The following is a 13263-nucleotide window of genomic DNA, read 5'->3' on the forward strand; positions in this document are numbered from 1 at the left end:
GGAAGCTGGTAGGAGGGCCTAGAGCAAGGAGGGCCGCCCGTGTCGTCACGTGAAACGAAAAGGGGGCTGCTCCGAGAGCAGTCACCTGACTAGGGGAGCTGCCGGAAATCTCGCGCCTCAGCTGAGGGGAAAAGATGGCGGCGGAAAGGGAGCCCCCTCCTCTTGGAGACAGTAGGCAGACCGAGTTTGAGGAGCTGGAAGACGGCGAGGACCTTTTCACCAGCACCGTCTCCACTCTGGAGGTAAGAGAAGGCGAGGTGAGTGAGCACCAAGAGCTGGCGGCCGCTTCCTCGCCTTTCTCTCTATCACTGACGCCGCCGCCGCCGCCACCTCCTCCTTTTAAGTCCCTCCTCCTCTGCTAGCCCCGCGGCCCTTGGAGTAGGCGTTGCTCCCGCTCCGCCAGTCCACGGTTTGGGTGTTCTCCCATCTTCTTCGCGCCCCATCCACCCACCCCCTACACAGATGCTGCGGGATGACAGCTCCATCCTCTTTGCATAAGTCTTTTCCTTCCGCCCTGCCATCCCAATGGGCTTCAGTCCAATGAAATGCCACCTTGCTTAGCTTCCTTCAAGCGTGACGCTTCCATAAACCTGTCGCCTACCTGCCATTCCTTGCCCCCTTGTCCCTAAAGCGCCAGGAGGCTTCGTGTCCACCAGGTTGGACTAGGCGATTTCCTTCTCTAGGGCGCCTTACGTTTTTATGTCTCAAGTCGTTCATACTTCCTCCCTTTTTCCACCTGACCATTGAAGTCTTGTCACGTCAGCTCTGAAGGTTAGCATTCTCTGCAGGTTCTGTGTTAATATGAATCTTTTGTTCACCTCTATAGACAAGTTTGTAGACACACTCAAGTGTGTCGGTTTCCCAATACTTTAACTATCTCCTTAACTCTTTCCGACATGAACTTTTATTTCACTGGCTTCCAATATAGAAATACATTGTCATTGGGAGGTGCTGTGTTCTGATTTGGAGGTGGGGGTCTGCTTCATTAGGCTTATGTAGAGGATTACTGAGATAATGGAAATCTGGCTGGTTAAGCCTACAATTCTGTGCACACTTACCTGGTGTCCCACTGACTTCAGTGGTGCTTCTGAGTAGACATAATACCGTATCGAAAGACTGTGTTAGTACAGAATAGTTACTAGAGAATGGGTAGGAAAAACCATATATGCTTGTAAGCCTGTGGCAAATTTTTATTTAACATATATCTTTACCTTTAACATTATTGTGTGTATCTTGCACACATGTCTCCTTTGTATAAAGCAAATTAATTTTGATAACTAGTTTATGAAATCTATAGCTAATATTTCTTGGGAGTGGAGACATGAAAGTTGAAACTGCTATGCAAGTCCTCATAGCTACTACTTAGCTTTTTAATGTATGTAAAATATTTGTCAAACAAAGTGCTTGCTTTGATTTGTCAACAGTAAGGGCCTTTCTCTTCCAGTCCTGGCCCTGTTTCCACTATGTCTGGGTGAAAAGGAAACCATACAGGGAACCATCTGTCACAAAATGAAGCATTGCTGTTTTGTTGGAAGATGCTTCCTGTCTCTGAACTTTAACCTAAGAAGGTCAGGGTATTAAGTTTATTTCCAGCTTATTATGCTGTGTCAGTGATGGTATATTGGGGATGGAGGGTTAACAGCAGATAGGCTGCCTTTAGAGAGCCTCTGACACTTTTAAGTATATTATGAAGGACATAGTCTGCAATAACAACTTATTTGTAAGCTATTTTCACCTCTCCTCAGTTGCTCAATACTAAATGTAGTACAGTTAAAAAAAACTACTGTTAGTATAAAACCAAACCATAAGCACGGAAATATGACAAGCAGCAAAATGAGAAACCATTTTGATAGATTTATAGTGCTAATTACCCAGAAGAGTAAATATGTATATTTCCTCATGCATAGTTCTGCCTTTGAAACCTACTCTTTTGCTGTAGATGTAGCATGGTAGCCAAAATAGCTTTTTATTGAAACAAAGCTACAAATTGAGAGTGAAACAACAGCAGGAATTGTGACTGATGTTGATCTCTGCAATGGAATAAAATCAATGCACTCTCAGTGCTCATAAAAGGCTCTTACTTGGAGAGCATTAAGATGAAAATACCATTGATATATGGTAGATTTTATATCTGGCGGTCTTTGATTTTGGAACTAAATTGTGCCCTAAATGCTTGTTGCTGAGAGAGGTGATGTTTTAGCTGGCCAGTGGGCACAGTGATTCAGAGCATGAGGTTTCCCCAGTTCACATGCACAATTACTACTCCATCTCTCAGACATTCATCTCCAGGTCTTGGGACACTGCTGTCTCCAAAGACTAACCAGTGCAGTGCAATGTTCTGACTTGGGGGTGGGGGGGTGCTTTATTAGTAAAATGTTCCAAATAATTCAACTTACATAAATGCCAGTTTCTGTTAATTTTTTTTAAATAGCCACCTTGATATGAGAGATCAGATTCCTGATATATTTCTGGATAGAGTTGATACAGAGTGGCTGAGCTTTGCATGATTTTCATGTTTGTTTGCAAAAGGCATGGACTGTGAAGTCCCATGAGATATTTGAGTTCTCTTTCTCTTTTACAAAGCCACCTTTCATTGCTTTCAAAGCACCTTATTGGGTGATATCTCCTAACCTATTCATGAACACATGTACAAACACAATGCTGCCTACTCCAACGACTAAGCAGCATGCAAACATTTTCTACTAAATGTCTCTTGGGAACAGTTCATTCATCATGCGGATAGTGTGATTTTTCACTGGGAGGCAGAATTGTGTGGGTACTGACATGCACATGTAACTGTTTATACAAAATGCTTTTCATGTAATTTGTAGCCACTCCAGAGAAATGGCACAACAATGTGTGGCTTACATTACTTCTTTACTGTTGTTTTCAGTTATGTGGTAGCCTTTTCATGCAAATAGCTAACTGTGAATGTAGAACCCACATAGTTTGCTTCTTGAATAAATTATAAACTTCTTCTTAACTCATATTTTGCCTTGGTGTACTTGAATACTTAAGTGCCCCACATATGTGTTTCCTGAGTGCTCTAGAGCCTCTTAGTTAAGAGATAGCAACGGGCCTTTTTCGTTCTGTGTAAGTGGCTGCGAATCTCTACCTAGAGGTGAAGAATGGGACATCTCTTTAGCTTGTAAAGCATGCAAAATGTCCTCCCTTCACTTGGTAGAGAAAAGTGCTGCTTCCTGCTTTGCCCAGTATGTGTGTTCTGCATTCTGTGCTGGGCCTCTTGAAATCTTATGCCCAAATGTAGCATCTCTCCCACTGTGCCCCTCAGTACTAGAACTTGAGGTAAATCAGTAAAACTGATAGGCAGTAGTTCTAAGACAGATCAGAATACTACTACTTCAGATAGTGCATACTGATAGAATTCAGTCCCACTAGATTATAAATGCTACTTTAAATGACTTTAAAATGGGATTAGTGATTGATAGACAAATTCATGGTTCACCAGACTGCCTGACCTAGCATGCTCCTTCTTAGGCTCCAGCAACCACTGGCCATTCCATATGGGAGTGAATGAAAGAGAGACCCTTCTGCTTGCCTGTTTGGCCCTCTTTCTATTGTATATTTCTGTTAATTGTTTTAATTGTGTGTATATGTGTAGATTATGAAGATGGATTATAAATAAATGTTGCCTAAATGGAACCTCTCTGTTTAGGTTCAGTATGCCAGATGGTGTTGTGCACACTTTTGTGGGCTTCTTAGAGGCAGTTGGAAATTGGATGCTAGATTAAGTGGGCCTTGGTCTTGGGCCAGCAGGGCTTATGTTTACAAAACATATTCATCTGAAATTGTCCATTTGAGTCAATTTAAAATAGTTAAGCTTTCCTTAAATCAGCCTAGTGGCATCTAAATATCAGCCAATAGCCCTAGGGAAACACTTGTAAACAGGCCTTAAAGGTTCACTTTGACAACCTAATCCTAAATGTATACTACTGAGTTTTTCTTCTTTAGTATATTTAGCTTCCTCATATTTTGTGAAATAGTTTGTAAACATGTACCTCAGAGCTGTTGTAGGACCTTGCTTTGGAAGATTTGGAAGCATGTCAGGATTTTGTAATTGGCAATTGCTTAATAGGTTGACAGCTTTCAGCCAAATCTCTGCAGATGCAATAGGAAGTTCCCCTGTGTTTAATGGCACTTACTCCATAAAAGTCTACATAAAATTACAGCCTTGAAAGCTTTGATTGCCAGGATATGCTAATTCCAAAGTTGGGGTATTTTGCTGCTCAGGAATCAGGCCCTTTTAGCACTGCAGGAGCTTAGAGTAAGAATAGTCATTTCAGGGGTATTAGTAAACTTAAATTAGATTCAAAATATTTCAGTAAGTGAATACCTATGTTCTAGTCATATTTAACTGGGTATGTAAGAATGTAGACTACATGGGGATATCATGAAGAGGAAACGGTTGCTAAGATATCCCCCCCCCAAAAAAAGTTATTGTTTCCTTAATGCATTGTTATGCTACAACTGCTAGGAAATGGAAATTGCTGACTTGGTTGCTTATACTTGCAGTTTTTTCATGTTATGCTCTTGTGAATGATAGCATTTGCTGTGATTATTTTATAACACTAAGTACTGATACTCTGCTTCCCAACTGTTTGCTCCTTTCAACAGTCAAGCCCTTCATCTCCAGAACCAGCCAGTCTTCATGCAGAAGATATCAGTACAAATTCTAATGGTCCTAAGCCTGCAGAAATCATACTAGATGATGATAGAGAAGACCTTTTTGCTGGTAATGTTCTCCCCTATACTTTTTTGAAAAAACGTTATTTCAAGTAGCTTTTTATGGCAAACTTAATTTAGAAAGTTGTTATAATGTACAATTTCTAGAACAGCAGCTGACAAGCAGACACTTCAGACTATATAACTGTCTTCTGAATGTTAACAGTAGACTTCTATAGTTCATTTGAACTAACCAGTTCCCTGTTATGTCTAAACCTGGGGAACCACAGCTTGATCTTAGTTTATTTTAATTAACCACATTTAGGACAAACAGTTCCCTGAGTTCAGACGTGAAAGTAGAATCTTCTGATCTCTTGCCATGACTGAATAATTGGTGAGGGGAGTACATGAGCCCAGTGCTCATTCAGACAGTTCTTATAATGACAAGCCATGGTTTATTATGTTTGAATCGGGACAGTTTCACTTTCAAAACTTTTTCTTATATTTTAATCTGAAATGACCTATGCTATAATGCAAAGCAGACTTGACTGGAACTGTACATTAATTAAACTGAATGAGCTTGAAGGATATAGCTCAATTAAATGAGTGTCACTTGCACATATGCAGTTTTGCAAAGGGTATTTCATAGAATGATCACCCACTTGAGAGATGTTCATTCAGCCCTCCTTAAAGCCAGAAGGGCATGGAAAGATAGAACAGCCCTGTTGCTTCACTGTTTTGTTGATGCTTCCATTTCTCTATGCGCTAGTCTAATAGAAGGAGAAAATGCAGCCAAATGCCCAACAACCTTGCGCTGAGTGCTTCAGCAATTGCTACCGCCAGGAACAAATGCTAGGCTATGTCCTTGCCTCTCCAGATTTACTTCCACCTAAAGGTCTGTATCCCTTAAAGCAGACGGTGGCTGGCGCCACTTATAGCCTGTTGTGATAGATGTGCTTGGCTAGCTATGCATACACCTTGAGTAATTTGCTATTCAGTGGGAGTTTGTCAAGCATCCCAGACAAGGCAAACTACAAGAAGTCACACTCCTGTGAACATTTTTTTAAAAACTCCTTACCGTCAAACTAAACAATTATTTCCATAACAAATTTGTTTAGGTCTTTAAAAACGCAGGTACTTATAGGGATGAAAAATTAATCCTTGTGTTTAAAAACTTTCATTTAAGAATTTGAAATAGTTTCTAGCTAACCCTGTTTACTTGATCATTGTACTATACTGCATAACTTATTGAAGTTTTAGTATTAGAAAGCTTTTTGGTAAAGTAATAGTTACTGTACACTGAATTATAAGTAATTGATAGAATTGGTGTTTCAGATACACTAAAAGGCCAGAGAGCTGTAGTAATTCCTAAATGGGTTAACAATTGGAATTACATTTCAAGAAGGAAAAATGGGACTGAGCTGTTAAATGTCTACTTGATTGAGAATTCATTTTTTAGTTTTCTGTGCCCCCTATTCATATCAGTTGCTCAAGGTCATATATTTCACAGCTTAATGCAGCACCATAGTATTGTTCAGAATAGGAGAAAATAAAAATGTATAATTGTGTGAGCAGCCTTCCACTTGCACATCTTTGGAATGCAACTCACTCTTCATAGGATTACTTGGTAGTAAGATGATTCTGGTAACGTGAATTGTTCGCAAGGCACTTTGAGGATAAAGGTGCTCGTCTCCGTAGTAATCTTGATGCCCCATCCACATCTACTATAGTCCTTGGTGAAGTGTCTGCTGCAACATACTGGGATTGGTTTCAGTTGATGTAGCCTGATGACGTAGACAAGATGCTTGCGACGATGCAGCCAGGAGCATGTCCTCTCAACCCTTGCCCTTCTTGGCTTATTGAAGCTTGCTGGGGCGGGGTGTGTGTGACCAAGTGGATCCAGGGTATGGTCAATATGTCTTTGTGGGAAGGAGTACTTCTAGCCACCCTGAAAGAGGTGAGGATCCGACCCCTTCTGAAAAAGCCCACCCTGGATGCATTGGTTTGTAACAACTACTACCTGATTGCAAATACTCACTTTTTAGGAGAAGGTGACTGAGAGAGTTGTAGAGCAGCAATTGCAAGTACTCTTGGATGAAACAGAATATCTTGACCCATTCCAATCTGGGTTCAGGCTGATGGGACTGAATCGGCCTTGGTCACCCTGATGAATGATCTTTATCGGGAGAAGGACAGTGGGAGTGTGACCCTGTTATTCTTACTTGATCTCTCAGCAGATTTTGATACCATTGACCATGGTATCCCTCTGGGCCGACTTGGTGAGATGGGTATTGGAGGCATTGTTTTACAGTGGTTCCTATCCTTATCTCCAGGGTCATTTTCAGAGAATAGCATTGGGTGGTTGTATTTTGGTCCCCTGGCAGTTGTGTTGTGGGATGCCGCAGGGTACCAATTTGTCCCCAGTGCTGTTTAACATCTATATGAAGTCCTTGGGAGCAGTCATCAAGAGATTTGGGGCAAGGTCTCAGCAGTACGCTGATGATACCCAGCTCTCTTTCTCTGTAACATCCGAATCGGGAGAGACTGTGTAAGCCCTGGACCAGGGCCTGGTTTTGGTGTTACGCTGGATGAGGGCCAATAAACTGAATCCTAGCAAGATGGAAGCGCTGTGGGTTGATGGTTCCTGAGTTGGGATAATTGGTCAGTTGCTTGCTTTGGATGGGGTCGTACTCCTTCTGAAAGAGGTGCTCCTGAAACCATCCTTGTCGCTAGAAGCCCAAGTGACCTCAGTGGCTAGGAGTGCCTTTTACCAGCTTCAGTTGGTAAGACAGCTATGGCCGTTTCTGCACCAGGATAGCTGGACCGCTATTGTCCATGCACTGGTAACCTACAAGCTGGATTACCGTAATGCGCTCTATGTGGAGCTGCCCTTGAGGTTGGTCCAGAAGCTGCAGCTGGTGCAAATGTAGCAGCGCAACTGCTCACTGGGGCAGGGTATTTATTATTTGTATGTTTATTTATTTGATTTATATCCCACCCTTTCTCCAAGTAGAAGCCCAGGGCAGCAAACAAAAGCACTAAAAACACTTTAAAACATCATAAAAACAGACTTAAAAATATATTAAAACACAACAACCGTTAAAAACATATTAAAAAAATATTTGAAAACATTTTTTAAAAAGCTTTAAAAACATTTTAAAAAGGTTTAAAAATAAATTAAAAAGCATTTCCATCATAGATGCAGGTTGGGATAATGTCTCTACTTAAAAGGCTTGTTGAAAGAGGAAGGTCTTTAGTAGGCACCGAAAAGATAATAGAGATGATACCTGTCTAATATTTAAGGGGAGGGAATTTCAAAGGGTAGGCGCTGTGTACTCCTCGTCTGTCCTCCTCCATCAGCATGTTCTTGCGAACTTCGAAGTCAAGGAAAGGGGAGATCCTCTGAGTTTTACTGGTAGTAGTTCACACCAGTTGGTGTTGCTGACAGAGACTTTCAGAAATAATAGCAGCTTTCAAACTGCCTGTGTGTCATCTGCTTGCTCTCCCATTTGTTCCCCTCTTCACAATCCCTGTAAAATAAAATGTTTAGTTACTTGTCTTAAGAGCCAGAATTGGCTGTATGGTACAGAAACGTCCTCAGTAAGTCTGCTTACTACTGTTTGTTAGATGGTTGATCATGTTAAGAAGTGAACAAAACTTTGCTTGGTATCATTTCCTTTATGTTTGTGGTATCCAAAGTACTCTGCTAATTGACAAAGATTAGCAGTAGTGGAAAATTTATATTATTCAACAGATAGTTGTTAGGCATTTGCCTAAATATGTGTGGGCTAAAAGTAGGGAGGGGGGCAGGGGCATGCATGTAACCTGTATCCCAATATCCCCTTTCATGCCAGACTTACTTCAGACTGTCTTGCATTTGAAAGGAAAAGTCTGAAGGAGGTTTCTTAGCACATTAGAAAATTCCACATGATCAAGAATGTGCTAAACATGCTCATCAAAACTTGCTTAGATTCCCTTTTCAATGTAGAAAGGTCTGAAGTGGAGCTGGCATGTGTGGGGACACTGGGTCTGGGGCTTAGGTGCGTGCTAGGGCTGTGCACAGCCCTCCCTGTCTGCCCTGTGGCCCTGATATGGGAGCCCCAGGGAGGGCTAGTTTGGGAGCCCCAGAAAGGGCCTGTTCTGAAGAGGGGACCACCTGCTCCACCCAGGTTCCATTCTGAAAGCTATTCAGGGGGTGAGGCTAAGGGTTTTTTTAAAATTAATAATGTGGTAAGGAGGGAGTGTCTCCTTCCCTGACTAAGAGCGTGTGGGTACAACCAGCACTGCAGAGGACTGAAATGTCCTGCTTACCAACTGGTAAGCGATAACATTCCATCCTGCGTGTTGCCAGTCATTGTTTCTTTGCAAGCAGCTTCTCTGCATGCAGGGAAGCTGTCTTCAAATGAGCAGCATCTGACATCTCACAGGATTAGTCTTCCCACTTAACAGCTGATAAACAAGAGGATTTATACTGTGGGATGCTGCTTCTTTGCAGGGAAGCCACTTGCAAGGGAGATTTGGATGGCAAGGCCTGGTGGGAAGAAGAGAAGGGCAGGGAGAGAGTCTCCTACTTTCTTGTGCAATGAGGTTCCTCCTTTCCTGTTTTTTTATTTCTGTGCATACCTGCCTCTCCTTCTGCCTGATGCCCCATTGCCTGATAGCCCCAGATCACTGGACCATCCAACCTGACCCGTAGAGATCTGGGGCTGTTTCATCCCAACTTAGCCAAGGCCCATATGCCTCCAAATAGGCCAAATTTGGCTTGGACCTCAGCTGAGTCTGGTATACAGCCCTAGTGCATCTCCCTCTCTTTCCTTCCCTAATTTCTGCCCTCACATTCAAGCAAACACCTAAATGTGGGTTAAATGTTACCATAATCTTGACATCTTATTATACAGCCACAAGAGTTGCTGCATGCTACAGCCAGCAAGGATTTTTCCATTCCACAATGTTAAACTGAAAATACCCCCCATGCTGATCTGCTGCTTCCCATACACTCATTTCAAAACAAAACCTTAAAAAACGTATAGTCCTGAACTCAGAAACGCTTGCTTAACAACCCTCTAAGAACCACTCAGAGAATTGAGAGTTCAAAGTATAAAACAAGATTAAAAAAAATCCAGGCCCCTTGGACTTGTTTTGTCAATGGTCTCATAATTTGTTGAAATTAATTAAAATCAGCCATGTTCACAGAGTACCTGTAATCCTATTACTGACCTTGCCCCATACTCTGACCTTCATCTTCTGCAGTATAAAAGTTAAAAAAAAATGCCTGGCTGATTTTTAATTAATTGAAGAAATTGAACATTGAAGTCTATTATAGCGTCGGGCATGCTCAGTAAGAACCGTCAGTGTTCTAAAAGCCAGACTCATAGCTATGTGGCTTACCTAATCAGCCATACATTTATTTCACTTTAGACAGTCATGGCTTCCTCCAAAGAATCCTGGGAAGTGTAGTTTGTGATGGGTGCTGAGAGTTGTTAGACTCCTATTCCCTTGACAGAGCTCCAGTGGCAAGAGTGGTTTAACTGTCAGCCCCTGTTCTGGGGATTCTATCTCTGTGTGGGAAATAGGGTGTCTCCTAGCAACTCTCAGCACCCTGCACAAACTACACTTTTCAGGATTCTTTGGAGGAAACCAAAAGTGGAAAGAAAGTCTAAAGTGGAAGAAAGGTCTGGTGTGGATGTGGCCAGGGACAGCTTTGATTTAAATTTGGGTGGGACACTACATGTGCCTGCTGTAGATTAAAAAGGTGGAGGAAACTCTGAAAAACGATACTGTTCACAATGTTTTTCTTTTGAAAAGGAAAGGGGCTTTCCCTCTGCCCAGTGCCTGCCCACCCAATCTATTCCCTCTCCCTCCCTTTCTCTCCCCCTCCCTACCTCTCTCCCAGGTCAATTTCACCTTTCCTAAGCATGATGGTACAGGAGTAAATCCCACTGAACTCAAGAAGCATGCAAATGATCCGATCTGCCTTTCTCCTCTCATCCCCCTCCCTTCTTCCTCCCCTCCCCTCTTCCTTCTCCCCTTCCCACTTCTCCTCCTCCCCCATGGTCAGTTTCACCTATCCTAAGCGTGATTGCATCGGAGTAAATCTCCCCTCTCCATCCCCTGTGGTCAGTTTTACCTATCCTAAGAATGGTCACAGGAAAGTAAATCACATTGAACTTCATAAGCATGCAAATGATCGATCTGTTCTCAGCAAGCTTGTACAGGATCCCATTTCTTACCTCCCAGATTAAAAAGCATAGAAAGTCACTAATAGGCAAAAAAAACCCTTGCAGTTTGAGAACATATTTATAGTCAACATATATTTCTATCAAACTTTAAAAGGCAAGGAAATTGGGCAACTATAGTGAATGCACCGGGGGAGCAGAGTGCCTGACCTCTTCTCTGAGATATTGTACTGCCCTACAAATCTGTAAAAATTTGTGGGCTAGGATCATGATGGGTACCATGGCATGCTGAGACTATGTGCTGATACAGGAGTTCCTCAGCGACAGAAGGGATTAAGCCACTGACTAGGAAATGTAATGCAACGGTTCGATCAGCAGCAACAACTGGAACATCAGAACAACATCAGAAGGACCCAGGTCCTTGTCGCCACTTCTTCAACAACAGCCCGGTGCGGGGCTTCCTGCATGGGGTCTCCTGCTCAACAACAGCTTGGCGCCTCCTACCCAACAACAGCCTGGTGTGGAGCCTCTTGCTTGACAACAGCCTCTTCCTCCACGTCCTTCTCCCCCTCCTGCTCCAGGCACGGCTTAGATCCCCAAGCCGGAGCTCCCGCAGCTGCCCTCCGACATAAACTGCCAGCAGCAGCAGAAGCCGAGGGAGCAGCAGCTGAGCGAGCCCGAGGACATGGAGAGGAAGACAACATTGAACCAGCAAACAGCTTCGCTGTAATAAATGCCTGTCGCCCTTCTGCCTCTCGAGAACTGCTGCCCCCGCTATCACCACCTCCTCTTTCTGGCGGTGCAGATAATGATAATGTTGTTTCCATTTAATTTAATTTTTGTATATTGTATTGTTTATATTGTATATTACTGTATTTTTATACCTGTGTTTATTTTTCTTGTAAGCCGCCTTGAGGGCCTTTGGCCGAAAAGCGAGGTATAAATAAACTTTAATAATAATAATAATAATAATAATAATAATAATAATAATAATAATAATAATAATAATAATGTAAACACAATTTGGCTTGGTCTTTCACAGTCCAATCCACTCCCTGTGGAGCATGGAAGAATTTGGTAACGTGTCTTTGAGCCTATGGTGAGTGGTGGCAACACCTGCATTCAGCCCAAAGAACAGAAACAAGACATATGCTGTGCTGATCTTGTTTTATCAGGAAGGAAACAACAATATTAAAACAGTTGATATAGTTCAGATAGTCACTTTAAATATGTATGATTTACTTTGCAATTTTAGTGACGTTTCCTATAGTAAATCATTTTCTTTTGCTTCTGTTTCTGTGAATATGTGAAGTACAGCAACAGTTTGCATAGTTTACACTAAAAAAATCCAAAAACAGTTGTAGAATAATGGCATTGACAATTTTGCAGAATAGTTTCCTATGGATTTAAGTTTAACCCTCAATGCATTTATACTTTATAAGGAAATTTCTTATTGTGGTTTGCTTGATTTTAATATGTACAAGAGTTATTAATTTTACTTTTTTGTATTTCGCATTTGTTGTACAATTCTGTATGGACTGGTCTTTAACTATAATAAAATAATCAATCAGTGAATCAATCAATCAGTAAAAATGCAAACACAAGTTGGTCTTTCACAGTCCAATCCACTTCCTGTGTAGCTTGGGAAAATTTGGTAACGTCCCTCTGAGTATATGGTGCATTCACTATAGCTACCCAATTTCCCTGCTTTTTAAGGTTTGAAAGCAATATCTGTTGGCTATATGTGCATTCTTAAACCTCAAGGTGTTTTTTTTGCCTGTTAGTGAATGAATTCTAGATTCTGCCCAGTATGGAGATCAGGTGTTATACAGCATAGCATAAATGAGAGAGATGATGTAGAAAATATATTTATACATATTTGTCTCTCTTGCTGACCACAATAGTATCAAAATCTCTGGGGTGTGTCCTTCTGTTATGCATGAATATTTCTCATTCTTGCTTTTTTATTTAGAAGCCACAGAAGAAGTTTCTCTGGACAGTCCAGAAAGGGAACCAATACTTTCGTCAGAATCTACTCCGGCTGTCACTCCTGTTACTCCACCTACATTAATAACACCCAGAATGGAATCAAAAATGGTAGTGTCCCCTGTGGATTTTGATAGATCCAGGGAAGAGGTATTGAATAACTTAATGAAACCTTTTATTAAGCTATGCTATTTGTAACTAAGACTGAAGTGATATTGATGACTCCTGTTACAAGTAGAAGTCATTCTTGCCATTTAAGGAAACTTCAGAACTATCAAAGTGATTCTTGTATCTAAACACTTAACACATACTGGCCCTGTTTGAACAGACATATCTTCATAGCATATACATAAGGCTTGTTGTGCACTCTATTCTTACACTTTTCCTTTTCTATACTCTGTGCACTGCAGTTCATCCA

General features: G+C 41.7%; 1 protein-coding gene across 3 annotated transcripts in view; it reads left to right on the forward strand.

The window, feature by feature from the left end:
- The first annotated feature begins 21 nt into the window (after positions 1-21).
- The window catches only part of SNX2 (sorting nexin 2), a 30882-nt gene continuing 17640 nt past the window's right edge, over positions 22-13263 (forward strand). Inside the window, exons 1-3 of one of the 3 annotated variants that reach the window (XR_009762373.1) lie at positions 22-257; positions 4636-4753; positions 12832-12995. Coding sequence is in view for 1 of the 3 variants with exons in the window: in XM_061624879.1 (XP_061480863.1) it covers positions 135-242; positions 4636-4753; positions 12832-12995 (390 nt within the window). In the remaining 2 variants the exon portion in view is untranslated. The remainder of the gene's footprint in view (positions 258-4635; positions 4754-12831; positions 12996-13263) is intronic. The other 2 variants (XM_061624879.1, XR_009762375.1) reach the window with 2 other exon arrangements.

Source organism: Rhineura floridana, chromosome 1, assembly GCF_030035675.1.
Source record: "Rhineura floridana isolate rRhiFlo1 chromosome 1, rRhiFlo1.hap2, whole genome shotgun sequence".
NCBI lineage: Eukaryota > Metazoa > Chordata > Lepidosauria > Squamata > Rhineuridae > Rhineura > Rhineura floridana.